Source organism: Amblyomma americanum, chromosome 8, assembly GCF_052857255.1.
Source record: "Amblyomma americanum isolate KBUSLIRL-KWMA chromosome 8, ASM5285725v1, whole genome shotgun sequence".
Lineage (NCBI taxonomy): Eukaryota > Metazoa > Arthropoda > Arachnida > Ixodida > Ixodidae > Amblyomma > Amblyomma americanum.
This window is the reverse complement of record NC_135504.1, coordinates 18,113,864-18,136,496: the sequence shown is the minus strand read 5'-3', so window position 1 is coordinate 18,136,496 and position 22,633 is coordinate 18,113,864. Positions and strand designations below refer to the sequence as shown.

Sequence of the window (22,633 nt, the reverse complement as noted above, 5' to 3'; positions counted from 1 at the left end):
CAATGTATGATGAAAGCATTTTGACAAGTTGGTCAAATAAATCTGAGGAACACAAAACAATGCTTGGCCTCGATGAATTATTAAGAATTTTGACATATTTGAAAGAAGCAAGCATCTGGAAGGTAGGGCAATGTAGTAATCAAATGTGCAAAGACAAGAGACGGTGTCCCGCCATACCACAATATAACCACTTCACCACTATAACAAATATTGAAGGGTAACAATGGCCCCTCATAAATATTGGGGGAAAAAAAAATACACGTGAATGCCTTTACCAGCCTTTATTCTCGCCTTTATTTCCCCTTATGCTATTCGATAAAAATTTAGTAGATGGCATTTCAGTTCATTACACAGAATGAAGGATTATTCTATCTTCCAATTTAAGTTCCGCTGTTTCGTCGCGTACAAAATTCCAACATGCACAGCATTTCTTAAAAGGAAAAGCATCGGTACTAATAAAACAAGCAAGGTAAAAAAGGTGTGGTGTCATTTTTTTCACTCAATTACCACGAGACTGTACTCAACGCAGTTCACTGTACTCAACAGAGTGTTATTCTCCTAGCTGCATTCATTTACCAAAACTCACAATTCTCTGACAAGAGTTACAGTAGCAGGAATGCAGCGACATTCTCGGCGGCAATCTTACACACAGCAAAACTGACAAGTGGGGTGTATGTAGCGTGCGAGAGGTGACAAAAGTGACGTTTCTGAGGATGCCTGGGAGAAGTTCCGTTCGACCACTTTTTGTCTCCCATTGGCCCCCTTAAAGTTTTACAGTAAACATTACTGCAGAACTATTTTTATATCACAAAGATTTTTTTCATCCTATACTTAGATTAGATAATAATGTCTGATTTTTACTGAATGCTTGAAAAAGTCTACAAAAAGGCTGATTAGTTTTGCACAACAGTCGTCATCATAAACTTGCTACAATAAAGCAAACAGCCTGGAACAAGCAATAAGTTTTCTTCATACCGGGCGTTAAAAACTTCCTAATAACCAAACACTATGACTGAAAAACTAGGAAAAACCAAGAAATAAATATAGCCATATCTACACTAAATTGTCACTATAAATTAGATATCCACTGTGAAGGTTATGGTCAAAAAAAGGTCTAGGTTCGACCTGGATAACCTAGCAGAAGAGCAAAAGCAAAGTTGGTGGTATTTATAGCGAAGAACGGTGCGACGTCATTGCTATGTCATACGGTAAAGGTACAGCGCAGTGACGCAGCTTAGCTCTAGCTGTGGCTAGTCCCACTGGTGATGTCACACCATGTGAAGCCTGGCTCAAGGTTAAACGGCAAGGTCCATGACCTTGAAAGTTGCAGCTCGGAGAGTTGAGCTTTCGTTCCAATAGCAGCGTTCACATGGTTGCGACAAAGTTGCAGTGAAACCTGTTTTTATTACTTCTTTTTTTGCAGTGAACTCACGTAAACCAGGGTTTTTTAAAAATTTTTTTGCTTCAAGGAACCCCAACAGCCTTCAATATGTGCCAAGGAACACCCTCCCCATCATAATTGGTCATCACAAGCATCACAATCAATCGGTATTACTTGTGAATGAACCCTTTGTGCATTTGTTCACTTTTGGAAGTATGTGTTAGTTTTCTTGCTTTTAGCAATCTGTTTCTTTATTCAATGCCCATCTCTTATTCATGATCACACCTCTAAACACAAGGCAAGAATGCAGAGAACAGTAACAACACAAACGTTCCCCTGAATCTTAGCATTTCTTCGCACCTCACCCATTGTGGAAGCCTTAAGGCACGGTGGGGGTGGTAAGAATTTCCACTCTGCTTACTTGAAGCATGAGCTCGCAAAGCTGACAAGAAACTAGAAATCATAGAAGCCAGAAGCAGAAGTAGCAAGCTACCATGGTTTCCTAAATTTCCAGTGAGAAAAAGCGGGGCATCACCATCTGAGTGCCCCGACATGCACCCATGTAAATGGTAGCGCATTGCAATGGCTGCTGTGCCAAGGGGATCTGAAATTTTTCTTGCCACTTGATTCAAACTGGCGATGCATGCACCAAGAAGAACTGCTTGATATCATTTTGAACGTGATGTTGCATGGCGTCTGGGATTCTGCTGCCTCCATATAAACACGGCTATTTGGAGCCAAACATTTTCCTTCCAAGCATTTGATAATTAAATTCTTGCAATATTTCTCGGGCTGCATATGAGCCGATGCATGTCAGAATAGGAGAGTCTTCTTTCTTCATAGTAGTGCTAACCCCTTTCCATACTAGTATAACTATTTAAAGGGAGACTGACGACCAAGTGATGTTGGCCTGTATAAATAGACTACGGTGTTTTAATGATAAAGCGGTCACTCTTAAAGACAACTGAGGTTTTATAAGATAGAAAAGACTAAAAAACGAAATAGAGGCGCTACCATCACTGGCTGATTCCGCAAGTAAACTTTATGTCTCAGCCATAAACGGGTTTATTGCCGCCGGACAAACGTTAACGCACTTAAAAAGATCCAGAGGGTCAATTTTTTACTGAGGACAATAACTTGATGGACCTCTCCTCATTGTCTTGTTGAGCCGAAGCTTTAAAGCACATACAAAATGCTGAAAGACTGTGCACTTATAACAAGCTGCTTATAAAGGGACATTGAGGGTGTTGGCCTGTATTGACAGATTACCACATTCCAACGATAACAACACCACTTTCACTAAAAGCTGATGCTGGCTTTTCTTGGTAACGGGACCTCATAGGCTGCCACATTAAGAAAGTTAGTGAAAATCTGTTCGCAAAGCAAACCTCCCCCCACGTGAATCAGCAACTGAGAAAGTGGGGACTGCGATGCGCTTTCCTCAGAAACGCGTTTCCAGTGGCAAGTAGTACCTTGATGTATGTCACTCCTTGCAATATGACATGTCACACGGACTATGAATGCTTCCGTAAGCCACAGTGACACTCCTCAGATCGCACAGGCGTTGCTTCCGTGTCAAACACGCCACTTGATCAGGCAGTAGTTTTTTTTGCCTGAAAGGGAAGAAAGAGACAAAAAGAACAGCATTAAGACATGATGGCAGAAATGAGAAACATCAGATTATGACCAATCTAGGTTCAGCTATGAAGTTTCAGCAAGAGCAGCACAGCTTTCCTTCATAGCTTTGCCGCCACATGACTGTGCTTGGGTGGATGCTAATGAGTACATTCAGCTAACACCGTTCACACCTCAATTTGTTGACCAATTAAGCCTCACCCCGACATCTGCTAGCTATCCTAGTTTAGCTCAGTTGGAGGAGTAATTGACCTGGGTGGACGGTGGTGCTGTGTTCTCAGTTGCACCCAGGATGAATTTTTAAAACGCAAAGTTTCCCAGAAAGCAGTAAATCTTTCCTTTATAGCTGTATGGCTGTGCTTTGATGGATGCTAATGAGCAATTACCACATTTTTTGCCCGCTCATTGCGTTTCATGCCATGGTTGTGAGCCGCTGCTCAAGGACATCAAGATTCTGGGCAAGAGTAAAAACAAAACAGCCCGCGAACTTTTAGAAGCGTTCCACATCAAAGAAAAAGGCGATAATTGTGTTAGTGATACCTCTGTCACCTTATATGATAGGGAAAAAAATTTTCTTCGTGGCTTTTGCTGATCTATGCAGGCTTGACTTGTCTTCGTCTTCTGTCCTCTCTCCCCCCTTCTTTTTGCACGTGTGAATACTGCATACATATGCTGTTGCGAAAGCAATAAATTCAGCTGATAGTCTGCACTCTATCTGTCACCTTCTGTTCTTTCCTGTGTTCGTCTCGTCGTGTGCGCAACGCCATCCTAAGAAAGCTATGCACCAACTCGCCCAGCAAGACGTTCTTCTACATTAATGAGCAATTACTCACTTGTAAAACATACAACTCAATCTTTCCACCAGAACAAGATCTCTATTAACTGATGATCAAGCATTAGCTTTACTAATCAACATTCTTGTAGTCCAGAAGCTGGAATAGTTAGAGAGATAATGTGCATCATTGACATTCACCTTTAATAAAAATTTTCAGTAGGCAAACAGCTTGAGTGTGAACAAGCACATGACCTAATTCTGCACCACAAAAAGTGCACTGCATAATACCATGATCTCTGAACAACAATAGGAACTTATAACAATTTTGCGCTTGCTAGAATGCAGCATGTCAACCATGCTCAAGCCACATAAAAAAAGAAAATCGCTAAAGCCATCATGTCTCTGTTGTTATGCAATATTTAACACTGTCTCAGGAAGCTATACCTTTTGGCTAGACACAGCACAAATACTGGCAACCGGCAAATATTGGAACCGAACTGGCGTTTGGATCTGTCAGCATCAAGTGTATTAAAAGGCCCACCTTCAAGTAGGCTCCGCATAAATTGAAAAATGATCAGTCCCTTCCGAGTTCAAGTAACTGAGTGTTGAATGCATTAATAAATGTATGCTCGCAAATTCTGCACTGCGATTCACGATGCTCAAACATGTACACATTACCACACAACAAATAATGCAATAAGGCTGCAGCAATTGCATCGCCCCAGATGAAGCACTCACCGACTCGTGCCAGGGTGTAGTTGCTGGGCAGTACGTGGACACCGGGAACAATCGCGTGACTTGGTGCGCTCACGCGACTCTGGTTGATGTATAGCCCACCGGCCGTTATGATGCGAACTGCATCCTCTGGGCAACATGGAAGCAAGCACATTATCATTTCATCAAGATAGAGCTCAGTTCAATATAATTTGACATTAAGCGCCGATCAGAGAGTGGGTTCTCAGTGTTTCAGCCTAGAGGAACCTAAAAGTCTTTTAAAGCCCTTCATGTGTTGGCTTCTGCCTCTTCTTGCCAGACATAATCACCCAATTCAATTAGGTAATAATAATGTCTGGCTATCTAGTGAAGCAGGCAGTTATAAGCAATAGCAGTACAGTTGCTCCCTAAACAAACAGGGTAAAGGAACGGTGAAACTGAGGTAGTCATAGATTTAGGTGCTTGGAGAACTCCCAAAGTGCTCCAAGAAACTAGTTTTAGACCCATAAACTAGCCCAGCCCCTGGGTGTGGATCCAAGCACAGTTTTGTCAAATTTCTTTTTTTTTGTGCTTACAAGTTTACAGGTGCTTACACTGGATCGGACTGGACTATGAAACCCAATTCGGAAATCCCCAGATCCGAGACGATACAATTACACTGCCTGCTGTAGCGACAAAAAACAACAACAAAAAGTGATATTTGCTTGCGCTTACTTGAGCTTGCCTTTTGCATGTGTCCTAATAAGACCTGCTCTATTTATGTCTGCTCTATGTTACAAACGATTGTTAGCGGTAATGGTTGTTAGCAACTGTTCCTGGCACTGGATATCAAATCTGAAACAGCCCCCAAAGTGGAGAGAACTATCGGCATTCACCTGTGGTGGGAAACAGACGGGCCTTCATGGCCATGTCCAGTATCGTGGTGCCAGCCTCTGGTTGCAGCTCCACAAATGCGGCGTCACCGAAAATCAAATGTAGCTCCTCTTCGCGAAGACGCTGCAGTGCCTCGTTTGCAGATGTTCCACCAAACAGCACCGCACTCGCACGTTTTGCCAGTTCCAGCCCTCTTTCTGCAGAAAGACGGGTCTCATCACCAAACTATTCTTGCTTTTAGTAAAAATGAATTGTTCGGCTCTTTTTGGCTTTGCTGAAGTTAAGAGCTACCCCCGAAAGGGGAAATTGGACTTTAAAGATGGAACTTTGTTTTTCCCATCGCTAAATTCAAGCCCACGTCAGACCGAAAAAGATTCTTGTGATTGGTGTTCCTGAAGTGAATGGCAACATAATTTAGCCTCAGAGATCCACGTAAGAACCAGTCTCAACTTGACCGAACTTTTCTCGTGAAATGGCCAATGTCAATGATGCATGTACTATTTCATTTTTTGGCTTATTCCAGTTAAACTAGTCTCTTTTTCATTATAAAGTGGTAATTAATTAATACAAGCCAACTGCAGTTTGCCCCGAAATAAGTGAATACGGTACACAGCAGACAGGTCAACAATGCTCAACTACTATTTCTTTTGAATATGACATGCATTATGAACAGTGCTACAAAAGAAAGCTGCAAAAGACATCACATATAATAAAGTCGAAGCTGTCCGATAGAAGTCCAAGCAGTAAGGATTAAAGTGCGTGTTCAAAGCTCTATAGTCGATCACTGAAGCTTCAGCACAGCACGTGCGTGCAAAATGGTGAACATTAGACTAATAACGAAAGGACATCCCCCTAGTAGAACATCTGTGAACACCTCTCAAGCACTGCAACCTTAATACACAAACACAGAAAAGATTAGCACAAATTTAGCACAACTTTGTTTTTGGTTCAGCCAAGCATAACAGCACTTCTACACTTACCACCATGAACAAGAAGTGTGAGGTCCTCAGCAAGCCGCTTCTGAGCTGCCCGCTTCTCTGGCGTCCTCTGTATTGTCAAAGACAAAAGTGTTGGTACAGCCCTGCCTCCCTTGTAGTAGGATCCAAGCTACATATATAGTCGTGTATTTGTTCTGTTATGCATTTACAGGCACAGTAAACGCCTCGTTAATTTGACCCCCGTTAACTTGGAACACTGGACAATCTGGACTCCTTGTCCGGTCCCGTCAAACATAAGTACTGTTCTATGGCATGAAACTATAGCTAATTCGGGCGAGCTTTTCCGTATATCATAGCTGACCAAAACGAGAATGCGGCAGCTCAAGCTAGAACAGTTGTGAAAGCAACAGGATGAGCGCCATGGGCGCGGACATTAAGCATGTAACACATTATGGGTCAAGCAACAAAGCACGCGCTTTGACATTGTGATTGTTTGAAGAAGGTGGTTGGCCATCTTGTTCTCATCACATGTGGTATGTCAGAAAGCCCACTCGAGCAGAGTCCGAATGTAAATGGTCCATGCAATAAACAACAGAAAAAAAAGTGGAGTACTGTTTTCCTGACACTTCAAACACGATCTTCGGATAATTTGCCCTAATAATGTGGTCTTTCCACAGCCGGATTTATGACAGTTGGCACCGCAATCAATCACTGTTGAATATTCAGAAATGTTCTAATTAAACTTCACAATTCGAATATGAAATTGAATAACAAACACATTAAATTTGTATTTGAAATTTCAAATATTTGCACACTCTTGGTGAAGTTAAAATGAAATCACAGCAAATTTCCCAGAAAAACTTTTTCATTGAGCCGTCCACTTTCTAGTTATTTCTGTTTTGCAGAGGAAAGAAAAACGCACTGATCGACTGACTGAATGGCTGAAATGGTGCATCACTCAAGTGATGTGCTATAGTCTCTACAATCTATGAACGTACAGTTTGCATCCTCAAGCTGAACTTCGCGTTTCATATTGTATGTAGTCCATGAAGTGTTGTTTAGAAAGCAAGTCAGTCTGTTAGTTGAAGTTAATGGGATGTCGCTCAGAGCTCACCATTTGTGTTTCGATGATGTTGTCGAGTTCATGCTGATCAGCAAAGAGGAAAAGCTTGGCAAACTGCACTGCCTCCGCATCCTTCAGGCGAAGGAAGAACTGGCAAAAAGAAAGTATAGAAAGAAAAAGAGCACAAACACGTCCCAATGTTGAAGTTTTGCTACACAATGAAACAATAATGTGTGCCAATGATGACGGGCTGCCAGGGTGTGCTAGCAGTCATGAAATAAGACCAAACTGCCACAAACTATGCCCACAGATGTTCAGAGAACTAAAACCTTGACCTTTTTTTTGTTAAAGATCTGCAGTACCGCGTAAAGAAAAATAAAAATCTGAAACACGGTGATCATTCAAAGGAGAGATGTAAAAGATACAAAACTGCAAATACCTTCTCTAGCACGAAATGGACTTGTAATAAAAAATGTCTTAGTAGAAAATGCATCCTTCTGTGTGACAGTGCCCAAGTTAGACCATGATAAAACTATTACAATAGTAATGCATTGTCGTAAACAGACATCTCAACCACCGCTGTGTTTTACAGGTTATGAGTTTGGCTGTTGAACATGAGTTCAAAGTTTGATTTATAACTACAGTGAACTCATTTCAATAAAGGCAAAACACGAAAACACCTAAGTAGCATGATTCTGGCGCATAGTAAATGAACCTCAGTTGGTCAAAATTAATCTCTTGACCTGCGCAACAGCATGCCATGTAGTTTAAATGGTTGCTTTCGTAGATAAAATTCCGTTAACCACATACCAAAAGAGATTTTGGCCGGTTAACTAAGGTATGAAATGCCCACACCATTCCCCTGTAATCATGTTTATATGTTTATGGGGGTTTAACGTCCCAAAGCAACTCAGGCTATGAGAGACGCCGTAGTGAAGGGCTCCGGAAATTTCGACCACCTGGGGTTCTTTAACGTGCACTGACATCGCGCAGTACACGGGCCTCTAGAATTTCGCCGTCATCGAAATACGATGTTGAAACACGCGTCTTTCGGGTCAGCAGCCGAGCGCCATAACCACTGAGCCACCGCGACGGCTGCCCTATAATCATGCGAGACACTAAGATGAAGCCAGTCACAGACAACTTTCTCTAGTATCGCTTGGACTTGCAGAGTTCATGCCTGTTCTTATCATAAATTTTTTGCTGAGAAAAGCAGCAGTATGGGTCACATTGCCTACCCTAGTGAAGAGCCCCAAGTTAATTTTAACCATATTGCGTTTTCCAACCCTTTCAGCCATTTTTGTACACACACACACACACACACACACACACACACACACACGCACACGCACGCACGCACGCACGCACGCACGCACGCACGCTGTAAGAAGAGGGTACTGGTGAAAAGCACTTCATTACTAACGTTTTGGCTGGGGTCCGGCCTTCCCCAGAATGAAAAAATTTGTTTTTATGGCAACGCTAAGTGAGGGACTGAAACACAATTAGCATTAAAGTCATATGAAGTAAAACCTCGTTGATACGTTCCCTGTTCATTTGATTTCCTGGTTCATACGCTCAAAATCGCGGAAATTAAAAATGTCCCATAGAGCGACACTACACTTTTCCCGGTTTATATGTTCACGGAAAACATGATTTCCCGACTACTAGATCTAAAATTTCAAGAAATTATGGTCATTATAGTCGTATAATATGTTTATTGGCTCACCGCACATAAGAAAACATACAAGTGAGCTTAACAAAAGGGCACGCGACGGTTTTTTTTTTTGGCTTCTCTGCAGTGCCTTAGTGCAACAAGGCGAAGCACTCCCCCCCCCCCCCCCCCCCCCCCGCAACCACCACCATTAAGAGCAAAAAAAAAAAAAATGCGCGCTTCTGCGGGGGCGCGATATGAAGAGGAGAAACGCTGAGCTTGCTTCGCGGTGCATAAGGGAAAGGAGGCGAAGCTTCTATGAACGACAGCGATGCACTTATATGCGAACGGGCCGGGTCTGGGAAACGCAGCTTAAAAAGCAGAAACACTGCGACAATCAACCGCCGCGGTGGCTTTCCCACAGTACTTAGGTGCAAAGGGGCGAAGCATCCGAAAATGACAAGGAAGAGATTTTGGTTACTTTCGTCACTGCCGTCGACGGACCAGATGCGTTAGGAATTTCCTTCCGCGCTAAAGACATCGCGAACGCGGACTGAATTCAGCGAGCACTGGAATTGGAGCTGTTCAGCTCTTGCGCCAAGAAATGCTGATCGACATTTTTATAAAGTGAAAATGTCAATAAATGCCTTTTTACTTCATTCAACAGTTACATTTCTCAAAATCAGGCAGCTGGGATTGTAAGTTTTCCCGGATAATACGTTTTTCGCGGCAATTAAAAAAAAACGCATCTCAACGAGGTTTTACTGCATAGAGCTTCTTTGCAGCCAGTGACCACAGTACCTGGTAAAACTCGTATGGAGATGTCTTGCGTGGGTCCAACCACACAGCATTACCAGCTGACTTCCCGTACTTGTCACCAGTCTCTGCTGTTACCAGCGGCACCAAGATGCCTGCAACATGACAAAGAGGAAATGCTCAGCTGAGGAAAGAGGAAAGTTTGCTCAGAAAGAATCTAACGAAGACTCAGGGGAAGGAATAAACAAAGGAAGAAGATGATTAAGCAACTGGTCAGAAACTATACTTAGAAACCCTTTACTGCGAAAAAAAATAAAAAAAATTCTTCTCAGGCATTGGAACACATTTATGCAAGCACCTTTAGCAATATAAATTTGCGCTTAAGGGGGAATGCAGCTTCCAGCAAAACTTTTTTATTGTTGTTTTAAATGAAATTTTTTGAGCATATTAGAAATAATCTAAACAACTCTTACAAAATTTTCCCATTATATATTCAGAAAATTGTTCTCTCATAATATTTCTTTATTCTTCTCAAAAAGCCTGCAGAATTAGGAAAATGCAGCAGAAGGCTGGTTAAACGTTTATCACATTTCTTCTATTGGCATGCTACAGGTCAGGACATTCACAGAATTTTTCTTTTTGCAAAGTACAAACTTTGGCTTCGGAATTTTTGCTATGCTGTGTTAGCTGACATATCCAGCATAAGAAGAAAATTTCATTTTGTTTCATTGTTGACGCTTGACCGGCGGCGAAAGGTGCATCCACTGCTATAAGAGATTTGGATTCGAAGTTGCAAAAGTATTTTCGCCGCTCTTATTCAAACTTGAGACTCTCTTATGATGAAGTAGCCCCACATTCTTTTACTCAATGAGCTTGACATGAGTATCGCCATTTTAAAAAAAATAACGCTTTCTATGAAGTTATTTTTGTGACATTCATGTACCCTGTCCTTCAAAGAGCCATTTTTGTTATGAAAAGTAAGTTGCATTGTCACTCTGCTCAAGTAGTTTTATGACGTATTCCAATCGGCGATCTGGAGTAGAGCCCTAAATCTGCAAAGGGGCACAAAATCTGTCTCGGCCAATAAGAACCCAACTCAGGATTTGAATCTAAACTGCCCATTGAAGCATGCTCTTTGATTCATGGCACAAGAAAATGTGCTCCAAACTTCTCCTTCAAGAGCACATTCTCGGAGCAAGAAACTCTGCTCCAAACTTCTGCTTCAAGAGCACATCAAATACAAACAGCCGCTTTGAAGACATCTTTCTTTATAAAAAAATACAGCAAGATTTGTGCTGAATTCATTGCAATGACCAGGAAGTGCCAAACTTCCATGTTTTCGAAACAAGTGCATAATGCACAAAATCTTCTTTAGTGTGCCTTCAACAAAAGACAAAGCCTGCTACTAGCTGGCGTGTGTGAGAAAACTCGAAGTCATTCACCACCAGGTTTTGCAAGCTGGCACGCGAAGACATTGCCGTGCTCGATCAGGCGAACCCTAGGTTCTGACTCAAATTTTTGGACGAAGTTGAGATTCGATTTTTGATCTAGAGCTGGAAGGAAAATGCCAACAGAGTGAATTAAACGCATTTAATGTGCGAAGGACAGATAAGACCACAAACTCTCACCGTATGCAACATCCGACCTTGTCCTTCGAATGAGGTCGTGACCTGAGTCAATGTTACCAAGTTGGTCACCACCTCCAATCTGAAAGCAAGACACTCACTGTCACTGGGTGAAACAATCAGGCCTGCATATACCCCAATAGTAGTGAACAAAAAATCACACGTTGTGGTTCTCCTGTGCAGGAATACAATAGGAAAGAAAAGTAGCTTTTTGAGGAAATTTGCTCTGAAGCCTTCGAAAGCAAGGCTGAAGGACATAGACAAATAGGAAGAAGACCGATGTGCTATGTATGTGCCTCTGGTGATTTTCGGTGTTTTTTCGGGCCCTCGAGACCCCTGTCCCCGCTTAAGGACGATATGTCCGCATGCTCTTTTTATGCACGAATGTTAGTCAGGAATGGTTATTAAGATGATAGGCTATTCATTCAAAGACCCCTGCATTCCTGTTTGACGCGGGCGAAAGTAATTCACGCTTAACAATTGTGGGAACTGCTTTGCTCGACTGGAATAACTTCAGGAACTTGCAAATAGTGCTGCTTATTGTCGGTTGCTCTTTTCACACTCCCAGCAAGATTCAACTGGTGGCGGCTACCTGGAAACGGCACTTGTACTGGTCGTAGAGATGCAACCAGTCGTAAGCCTGGAAGACTTGGTACGAAAACTCGGCAAAGCTTATGCCCTCACTGGAGTTCAGCCGTTGCTGCACACTGGAAAACAAAAACAAAGAAAAGTATGAAAGAAAAGCTGAAAGAAAGAGGGAAATGCAGTCGCAAGTAGATGACTGGACACAATTATGGCCATAGGTGCACGGGCTAATTTAAAAATGCATACACTTTGCAATTTTCGTCTTTGACAGCCAGGTTTAAATACAGATTTACATTGAAGATTCAATTAGGTTCATACCTTCACACGCAGGCTCAGACTCGGACTCACTCAAGTTCAAGCGACCCTGAGGTCATGGGAAAGCATGACTACTTATTCTCAGTATACAGGGTGTTTCACGTAATTTGAGCCAAGGATTTTAAAAAAGCGGTGCGCCGCAGCTAGGTGAAACCAATGACATATTATTTCCCATCGTGTAGTGCTCCTCAGAGAATTTTAAAATTTTGCTTAGTTAGTTCAATAGCTAAGATCAATTATGCATTTTTAACATATTCACTTTAGGGTTAAGTGCACTTAGTTAAGTTGTAAACGGGGTCAGGGAACAACTGATATAGTGTTTTTGGAGCAATGTATCCCTACATTGCCCTTTTTTTCTGGCACTTAAAGAAAGACTGCGCAGTATGAAAAAAATAAAACCAAGTGATTGCACTCCTGTGTTTCCATATTGCAGCGCTACCAAATGTGTTTTGAATCAACGAAGCGTGCGCGCTTACCATCTCAAAGCGAGCGGCCGACGACACTGTCAGCATAGTCTTGAAAGTGCGTCAGCTGATTCTTCTGGAAAATGGAAAGCGTGTGCCGTGATCTGCGATAAGCGATGGGCAGGCCATCGACATCCAACTCAGGCAGAGCTTCTATTGACCCATCACGCAGTGAAAACAAAATGTGTAGCCTGTCGAACTGACTGGTGGCTGCTCTCTTGGGAGAGGTTAGCGTGCACATCTCGTTTGTTCAAAACACGGTTGGGAACATTGCAATACGGTAGCAAATGAGCATAGCAAATGTTTTTTTTTTTCCTTGTTTTGTGGGGTTTCTTTCCGAACGAAAGGACCACACAGGAGGTGCGTCGCCACATAAAACTGGATAGGTTGTTTCTAAGCCCCTTCTGTCACTTAATGAAATGAGCTCTGCCCTAAAGTAAATTATAAAAACTTGGCATTGTTAACCTTAGTTAATTACCTAATTAAGCAGGTTTAAAAAAATACTGAATGATGGCAAACATAAGCTGTTGATGTCAGCCAGCTGCAGTTTCCCACTTTCTTTTTTAATCCATGGTCCAAGCTATATATGAAACACACTGTACAAGTGGCAATGTGGCAGTGTTTCTGGTTATGGAACATAAAAAAACAGAGCAAAGAAGGCTGAATACTGAAAGAATGCACACATCATGCATTTGCATGAGCAGATATGGTAACTAAACTAAACAGCATGACCATAATGTGAAGGGTAAATGAAATGAAAAGAAACTTTACTTCAATTCACCTACATGGCAAGGTTTTCATTCTGCTGCAAACATCTGAGTTTTAAAAAGCTTGAAAGCATACTGTATAATCTTGTGTGGGCTGCACCTATGTATGGGCCCCACTCTGTTTTTGACTAGGCAACTGAGAAAAAAATTATGGTTATACATGTTTTCTTTTTAATTCGTGTATAGGCTGACCTTTTGAAATTCACACCCAAATTAAAAAAACAAAGTGCGACCCTTACACGAGTTCATACGGTATCTTGTAATCAGTCGGAGGCAAGCATACGAGATGGCAAAGGGACTTGCCTGGTCCGTGTCATCATCTTGCCAAGCCTGAAGTTCCGGCCAATGGTTCCAAGGAAGCCGATGACATCATGGCCAAGATACCAATCTGAGTTTCGAACTATCCTGCACAAGCAACAAATGGCAAGCTTCTGCCAAACTGTCTGATACATTGGAACATTTTGCCAACTAAAAAAATAATAATACATAAATATAAGCAAACTAGTCATCAGAAAACACCCTTTCTGCGACAAGGACTTACCAAGAAAATATAAAGTTGAAGTTTGTTGTTTACCACTTCTAATTTGCTTCAGTTGAATTTCAGAAAGAACATTTCCAGCAACAGCCACATCAATTATTTCTTAAGCCTTTGTTTGCAGCTATAACAAAGAGATGGACTAAAGGTGAAAGTTCTTATTTTATCATTTTTTTTAGCCTACATAATGTGCTCTTACTGTTTAAATTCTGCATTCTTACAGCCAAAGCCAAGCTGATAATGTAGGTAAAAAAAAATGACACAAGATTTAGCTTGGTACGGCCAAATGTGACACAGGCGTGCTAACACTAGTTGCTGTGCTCTATTCAACTTGATTGCTCAGTTTAACTTGAGACACTTAAGCTCTACCTTAAGGGTATGACGAGATAGCATTAATGCGCTAATGCCCAAATATACAAAATCGGTCATTCTCCACCTTACATTCATAGATCATTGGGAGTCCTCATACCACTCCTGGTGCAGTGCTGCAGCGGTTAAGCGATGTGCCACTGCCCTGCAATGGCAGGTGCTGCCACTGGTGGGGTTTGTGCGACCCATCTTGCTCTTGCCAAGCAACCTCTCGCAACCAGTCATTACTTTAACAGCCACCTGCTATGGTGGGCAGTTTGTTTCCAATCCAGTGGGCAGGCAGTGACGACGTCACAAAAATGTTTCCAACAATATTTCTGGGTGGCCCCCTCTAGGTGGGCAATCTACCACCTAGGGGGGACACCTAGGAAAGGTTGCCCACAATCTGGTGGACACACAGAGGGACTAAGAGCTGTATTGCTAATGCAATAAAAACAGAAAATAAAGATCAGAGGCAATAAACAAGCAATCGGTGCATTTGTGCACAGTTCACACAAACACATCACAGTGAAGATGTATCAGTGACAGAAAGCTTGTTTCATTTGAACGACGGACACCTGATTATTGTTCAACAAACCGCTAAACACTGAGCATGCGTTTGATCTGAACTTCAACTTTATATGTAGTATACCAGGCAGTATTCAAGTGAGAGAATGCACTTAGCAACACTCTACTCTTTTTTTTTATTTAATTCGTAAGTAACAGTAGCTTTCGACCTTCAATCATAAGCAGGGATTTCAGATATAACGTACACTATGCACAGGTGAAAACTCTGTAGTTGTCATGCTTCCTGTTCCACACTCCTAAGCAAAGCATGCCCTGCAACATGTGCTGCAGCTCACCTTAGAGGGCTCAGGGTCTTCCCAGGTTTGCTTGGTTTCCAGAAGTGGGCCGCGTGATTCTCGAAAACTGTCTCCAGGTTGTAACGGAGCCCCGCGACGTTCTTCTCTATGACATCTTCAGCCATCTTGTCCCGCTCAGTGAGCCGACCACTGGGATCGCCAATCTGGGCTGTGGAGTCACCGATCTGCGAAAATGGTGCAGGAGACATAAGTGAGACATGATTCGCCTCTCTTTCTTCAGCGCACCTAAATGTGTTACCACGGAAACAATTCATAAATAAAATAAGCCGAATGAATGAAGCAATGGAGTACCAGGGGATATAAAAATGAGAAATACATTTCTGTTTCCATAATGCCCCATAGTCTGTAAGGCGTAAGTGTGATAAAGATATGATTAATTTTTACAATGTGGCCTTTCTTATTGAGCATTATCGCCTCATTACACCAAAGGTTGTGTGTTCGTTCCCAAAATCTGATTCTCTCAAACTAGGCAGAACTCCGCCGGATACCAGAAAGTCAGGTAAGAGCAACAGTACAGCACAATCATGAACGCATGCGACACAGCTTTCCCAGCAACTTAGATCACCCCTTGATACCCACTACTTGTACTATGGTACAAATATGACTCAACACCCGATAAAAAACAGCATTTTCCCACCTACAGAACTGAGGGAAGATCTCGCTATCTCCCCAATCATAAATCAGAGGCTACGCTAAAAAAAAGCAACAGCTGCCTTGAAAATTTTTCAAACCATACAAAAATTGCAACAAAACTAGTCTGCCTAAAAAAAGTGCTCTTTGTCACAACCTTATCATGTCTCGCAGTTAGGTGCATAGCTTCCAAACATGGGAGCAAGGTGTCAAAACATCTCAGAGTTGGAAAAAAGAATTCATTACCTTAGCACGAACTTGCACCGAATTAAACTTTCGTAACATTACAGGTTATGGCTGTAAAATTGCAAGCTTTACCAAAGTTCACACTTTATACCTAATTGAGGAAATTTTCTCTCGCAGAAAGAAGCGATTACATTTTCACTTCTAATTTATGACTCTCCGTGACTTCGTTTACTTGTGCATTAGAAGTGAATGAGCCTTGCTCTGCTGTGAAACCCTTCTTTAACGCTTTCGCAACACATGATGAACAGCACGCTGTAACTTAAGCATGTAGCCACATCACATTTTTTATCTCCTGAAGCATGGCCAACTGCGCCCGCCCCTTTAAATCATTCTGGAACCTCACTGAACTCTTTCATTACCCATTTTAATCAGAGCAAACACACTGACCTCGCTGCAAATATGCTTCACATGGATGCACACGAACGATCTGAAGTTATTCAATACAACCTACTTTTTCATTTTTATCTTAGGTCTGAACTAACCAGTAGAACAACAACAATAAAACAACAGAATGTTGCGAAAGCTTAAGCTGAAAGGCGCACAATTTCATGTCCAAAGATCACACGTGTCAGCCTCAAAGCATCCACGAATAGTCAGCACTCACCACAGCAATCACGTCATGGCCCATCCTCTGCATGTGTAGCATGAGCATGATGGCCAACAGATTGCCGACGTGCAGGGAGTCAGCTGTAGGATCAAAGCCGCAGTAGACGCACTGCTTTGAGGCCAACAGGTCAGCCACCTTCTCACTGCAGACCAAAAAATTTTGGTGAGTTTTCCAAAGTGGAAACGAAAGGAAATGCATAAGATGGCGCCAAATGCTTTGTTCTGGAGTGTTGAAGATAAAAACGACAAAAGCAGCACATAAAACAGACATTTCCACCACTAAATGTATAACATGTACTGGTGGCCCCTGCTAGTAACTCATCGTGTAATGCTTATGAGAGAAATGAGGACATGAACTACAGAAAAGGATTGGTCATTGGACAAAGCTGACCACTGAAAGTTAATTATTTATGGCTAAAGAGCGCTGTACATAAGGGCCGTCAGCGTAAAATGAAACGTGAAGTGAAGAACTGAAATGCAAACACAAAAGCACATAAAAGAAAACGGGCGATCACGTGACGTGGTGCAACAAATTTGCATTAGTGTTATCGCTTGTACATTTCGCTTTTACATCGATCGCTTTCACATTACAACTTAATTCGCATCCACTATGGGCTTCTGCAGGAAGCAGTTGGGTGATGGGTGGATTGTGTAGGTGGGTGATGGCTGAAGGCATTGTTGTGTGGAGGCTCACAGGTGGGCGATGCAATTTTACTGGAGGGTGCCCCTCGGAGATGGCATCTCCTGGTCCCGGAGGGCACACAAAAGGTAAAGATTTCACAGAGACAGAAAGGCACATAGGCAGAGACACACACAAAGATTACAGCCGAAATGCATAAATGCATAAGAACAAATAATGCCAAGCCCGCATATAACAAGCTTTAACCCAGTGGTAATGATCAATAATAATGTCCTGAAGGGCACAAGAGTTCTGATCCACTCATAGGTCAAAAAGAAAATAAAGGAGGCTACTATAATGACACCACAGCCGGTCAAGCGGGCCCGGGGAGATTTCTCTAATCTATCCTTCGAAACAGCAAGAAACAATGGAAATTAGGAAATGGGATTGATGTTGATGGGCAGGGCTAATGGGGAAATAGGGTGGGATTAGAGACAGTTTACGTGCTCGCAAAGGATCCTGATAGAGTTGAGTTACTTTTCAAGCCTTTGTGGAGGGCAAGCGCTAGCTCTTAGCTGAATATGATTCCACACATCTATCATGACCAGGCGCTTGTTGGGTTTCCGACCGCAGAAGACAGGGATCCCTAACAGAGGCAAAGACCCCAGGTACCCTCCCCCCCTCCCCCAAGCAAGGGTCTGCATCCCAACCCTCCACAAGTACTACAGGGAGTTTGAACTACACGAATGGTGCTTCGGCTTTTACTCCAGGTAACTTGGAGGTAACTAGGTTTACTCCAAGGTAACTACACTTGCAGCAAAAACCGTTTCACAGTGTTCACCCCCACATAGTATGTGAAACAGCCACTTTCAAACTCTGACAGCATGCTGTCCTAATTTATGTCCGCATTTCATGCATGCTGCACTTACAAAGGTATGCGAGCCTGATCAGGGCTCCTGCGATTTAGCTGGTTTTACTAACTGTTACTTGGTATCGACCACCGGGCTTTCTCAAGTTTCGGGGCTTACTGTACACCCACATGCCACTACTAACACATTCCTTTTCCCGTTTTCAGGCATATGGGCGACCTGCCTAGATCCCAGACTTTGCTCTGCCAGCCGCACTGCCCCCGCAAGGACCTGAGCTCTTTTGAATTGAAAACATATGTATAGACGCTGGGCGGTACGCCCTTCACACTGAAGGATGTCGTGTAAAATAGTCAGTTAACACTTGAAATTTTAGCGGCTTTTTGAAGGCAGATTCCACGTGGCCTGACCGAACCCCTCAGGACCTGCCCCTGTACCTGGAGATGTGGGCTGCAGCAGGCTCACAGTGTCACGGAGAGTGCACTGACAAGTCTTCCGGGGCTTTACAACCGCTCCCGGGAGAACCCATCCCAATTGCTGGCATTGCAACTAAACACAAAAATGTGTTGTCAAAACTATACTCAGTATCTCCACTTGGCAGGGAGGACAATGTGCAGGTGCCGAGTCAGAATTTCCCCTGCAGACAAAGACAGACAGGGTTTTCGCCGAAAGGAGACTGTACTGCTAATGCAATAATATCAGCTGCTGGAGAGAAAATTCAGGTTAAATCCATTAACCCTTCCAAGAAGCAGCCTTCACGCAGATAGATGGAGAGATAGACGGTTATCACTGACAGAAGACTATGCTGCAAACGCACCAATACCAGTTGCTGATTAACACTTCCAAGAAAATGAATCAGGGGACACAGGAACCCCGCCATAAGGCAAGGGATAAAAGAGGGACTGGGAGAAGAAAGGAAGAAAGAGGTGCTGTAGTGGAGCCCCACTCTGCTCCGGAATAATTTCGACCACCTGGGGATCTTTAACGTGCACTCACATCACAGCACATGGGTGCCTTTGCGTTCCGCCTCCATCAAAACGCGGCTGCCGCGGTCAGGTTCGAACCCGGGTACTCCGGATCAGTAGCCGAGCGCCCTAAGCACTGAGCCACCACGGCAGGTAGCAGTCATCATGTCTTCCAACTGAAGATCACCTATGCTGGTATTTAGTCCTTGTCAACTAAGACTATCTTGTACGGCTGTTTATGTTTCAACTTGCTCATGTGGATTTTATTTCACTCTAGTACATGCAATATCAGCCAAGAACTGCCAGAATTAGACTGCATCAAGAGGAAGAAAAACATGCTCATTCAAAGCTAATTTTCTGCACAGTGCCAATGCACTGTGACTGCTTTTCAAACAGCAGAGCAAAGTTTTCATGCCCATCTGCCAGTCTGCTCATGGGCTGCAACTTCGCAGGAAATTCTCGTTTCTCAAGTACGCCAGTTCCTGCTGTACGTTTTTTGAGGGGCACACAATTGGAAAATGCAAATCTTAGAGTACCCAATTTAACAGTAGTAGGCCAGTTTTGTTCAAGGTCAAAGTACAATGCATAAAGGCTGAAACACGCCAATATCAATCACTGCTCTTTGATGCAAAAAACAAGGAAAGCTGCTATTTATAACAAGAAGTGAATGTGGGATTTTTCCAAGCCTTTATCTGTGTTTGACCCACTATCACTTCACCTGGCTTCAAAAGTCCCGATTCCTTAATGTCATTTGCTCCTGTATGTAATGTGAAAGCAAATGTACTAACTTTTCAGGTGGGAACACTTCTTGGATGACAGCTCGTTGAAGGAGTTGCTTGAACGCTTGCTTACTGCTGTAGTTCCTTAGCCGATATGCTGGAAGAAGGCTGCGCCTGAGAAACCTACGGATAAGAACAATCACTTTAGAGTGTGAATTTTTCTCTCCTAGTGATAACGACTAAAGATTAAGGCTGAATGTGGTTCATACAAAACACGATCAAACTACCAGATTCCATCCAAACAAGGCAGCAAATACAGTCCCTTGAATACACAGGTAACGCTCTCACAATTTTTTTTCCGACATACAAGGGCACCGTACCACTGTATAGTCGTGGCTCATCGCGCAAGAAATGTGTCCATAATATGCGTCTTAATTACAGGGCACTGGAAAATCAACTACGCGAGTGAGCACTACAATAACGTAATTCGGAAAGACGCAAAGCCGTTTGCTGTCAAATGCCAACATGAAGATTACGCTCGCACGAGTCCTCTTGCAACCGAAAAAAAAGTCGTCCGCAAACTAACAGAAGCACAGAGAATATGCTGCAGCTCCCGAAGCAATGCAACTATCGTCAGCGAGCGGGGTGCTTTGGCGAACATGACAGCCAGCGCTTGCACAACCTGGCCGCTATTTGTTTCAGCACGAAAGCTCAGAACCTCACCTTGACGTCTTTAGAAAAGAAACAAGAAGCTTTGTGGAAAACATGAAGTCGAGACGGATAGCTTTCAAGCACACCGTGCCCCCCGTGCGCACACAACTTTAGCACAACCACGCCGGTTTTGTTATGCACAGTGTTACCAGACAGTGATGATGATTTACGCTAAAGTAAGAGCAGTCAGACCGATCTGATCATGTTCTGAAGGTATATAGGATGGTCAACGATTGCATCAAGGTCAGCTAAAAGAAAGTTAGCAACGAGGATCGAAACAATCGCGAGACTGCACAAATTGCAACGCGCCGGTGGTCAGCGTGGCTCTCCACATGTGCGCAAGTTAAAACTGCGGTGGGTTCAATTACGCTTGGTTGCGGTGCTTGCTTATTTTTAGCAATAAACTTCAATACATGAAGGCAAAATGGGCACCAAATGGAGCAGTCCTGTTATATGACAACCCCCGGTCACAGCTGTTCACTAGGCGCTTTAGTTTCGGCGGCCGTTTTGGGTTCGGCGGTTGTTTTGAACGAGGTTTCATTGGCCCCCTGAAGACAACCTGTCTTCGCTGCTGAATGGCTGACAAAAAATGATAAATTTCTTTGTAAGTTGAATGCGTTCATTGTGGATAGCGGAGAGACGTGCGGAATAGAGAGTTTTAGCATAGCGGATATATACTAGCGTGGACATATACCGGGTTACCAGACAGCTTCTGTGCACGGGGGTGGCCCCACCTGCCTCGCGCTTGACACGTACAGAGCGGGCTCATGAAGTGTTCGGTATTCCGGTTTACCTTTATGCAGGTGCGTTTCTGCTATGCTAAAACTAGCGGCTACAGATTTCGTCATGCTGTGGCTTCTGGGGCAGGACCATTTCGGGCCAATACACGTGCGCAGCCGGCATCCGGTAATCCACTATGTTAAAACTCTCCAGCAACAGGCCATACCGCAAAGAAATGCAGGATTAGCTTGCCTCGTATCTCGCATTACTGTACTTTCTAGTGTACTGAGATTATACTGCTTATACCGTCCCAATAAGGGTGCAGTACCGACTAGCCCTACTTCTGACATTGCTGAAACAATGAATGAACAGTGGATGCTCAGGTAGCCCCCAACGGCTCGTTAGCTGTCCAACCTGGGTCGATAAACATGCTGTTTAGGAAGTGTGCCAGCATCAGAAACCTGGAGATTGTTGCACAGGAGAACGCCTCGATCTCCCTAGTGAACAGACGTGCAAGCATCGTCTCCCGCTGGCAATCTCCGGATTCATAGCATTTTTCGCGATTACGTCCAGGTTTTTTCTCCATGCGTCGGTGCGCCAACCTCTTCAGATCTGGTCGGTTGGAGACGGAGCCACGATTCGTTTTGCTTATAGACAATCGGATGCCTTTATTTATATGGAGTTTTCGCACTGTTCCTTTACAAGAGAGCAGGAACAGTCGATCGGTCGCCAACGCATGACCGCCAACTCCAGCAACCGAGAAGACCTCATGGACTACACCACCTAACCCAGACCAAATTTAAAGCCACCTAGAAATCTTCTAGGTGGCGTTGCCCAGCCCGACTCAGCCGATACGGCGGCCCTGTACAAACGATCCCGCATCGACAGCACCGCATCATCCGCATCACGCCAGTCGATGGCTCCGACAAAGATACCGAGTGGAACTACTATCAGCACCAACACCATCGCCACTACCGTCACGACAAAGAGCTTTCCGCATTGAAAGGCCAGGATGAGGGCCCGGGTAGAGTTTACGGTCAAGGCGGAGATCGTTGTAGGAGGAGGATGACAAGCTTTATTTTCGTCGACAAAAGTAGCAGATGGTGTGGGGTTATAGCCACATCAAGTGGCCATGAGCCAGTGCCGTTCGGCGACTTCTAGGGCTCTTGTCACAACCTGGATCTGTGCGTCCGAGTCGGAACTGAGCAATGCGGCCTCCCACTGGTCTGGATTCGAGAGATG

At 43.5% G+C, this 22,633-nt stretch overlaps 1 protein-coding gene across 1 annotated transcript; it reads right to left on the bottom strand.

The window, feature by feature from the left end:
• Positions 1–31: 31 nt before the first annotated feature.
• TyrRS-m (Tyrosine--tRNA ligase, mitochondrial) lies at positions 32–20,812 on the bottom strand. Its single transcript, XM_077633988.1, has 13 exons — positions 20,684–20,812; positions 20,030–20,143; positions 16,790–16,934; positions 15,289–15,473; positions 13,846–13,947; positions 12,004–12,118; positions 11,415–11,493; positions 9,832–9,941; positions 7,431–7,529; positions 6,359–6,425; positions 5,381–5,575; positions 4,530–4,655; positions 32–2,994 (listed from the first exon to the last, which is right to left on the bottom strand). The coding sequence occupies exons 1-13, from the start codon at positions 20,725–20,727 to the stop codon at positions 2,957–2,959; spliced, it is 1,419 nt and encodes a 472-aa protein (XP_077490114.1). The 5' UTR covers positions 20,728–20,812; the 3' UTR covers positions 32–2,956.
• Between the last annotated feature and the right edge of the window lie 1,821 nt (positions 20,813–22,633).

Coding starts and splice junctions, on each gene's coding strand:
- TyrRS-m (XM_077633988.1), bottom strand. CDS start 20,727: ATGTTTTCCACAAAGCTTCTTGTTTCTTTTCTAAAGACGTCAAG. Junction 15,474..16,789: donor GCCATGACGTGATTGCTGTG/GTGAGTGCTGAC, acceptor CCATTTTCGCAG/ATCGGTGACTCCACAGCCCA. Junction 2,995..4,529: donor CTACACCCTGGCACGAGTCG/GTGAGTGCTTCA, acceptor CTTCCCTTTCAG/GCAAAAAAAACTACTGCCTG.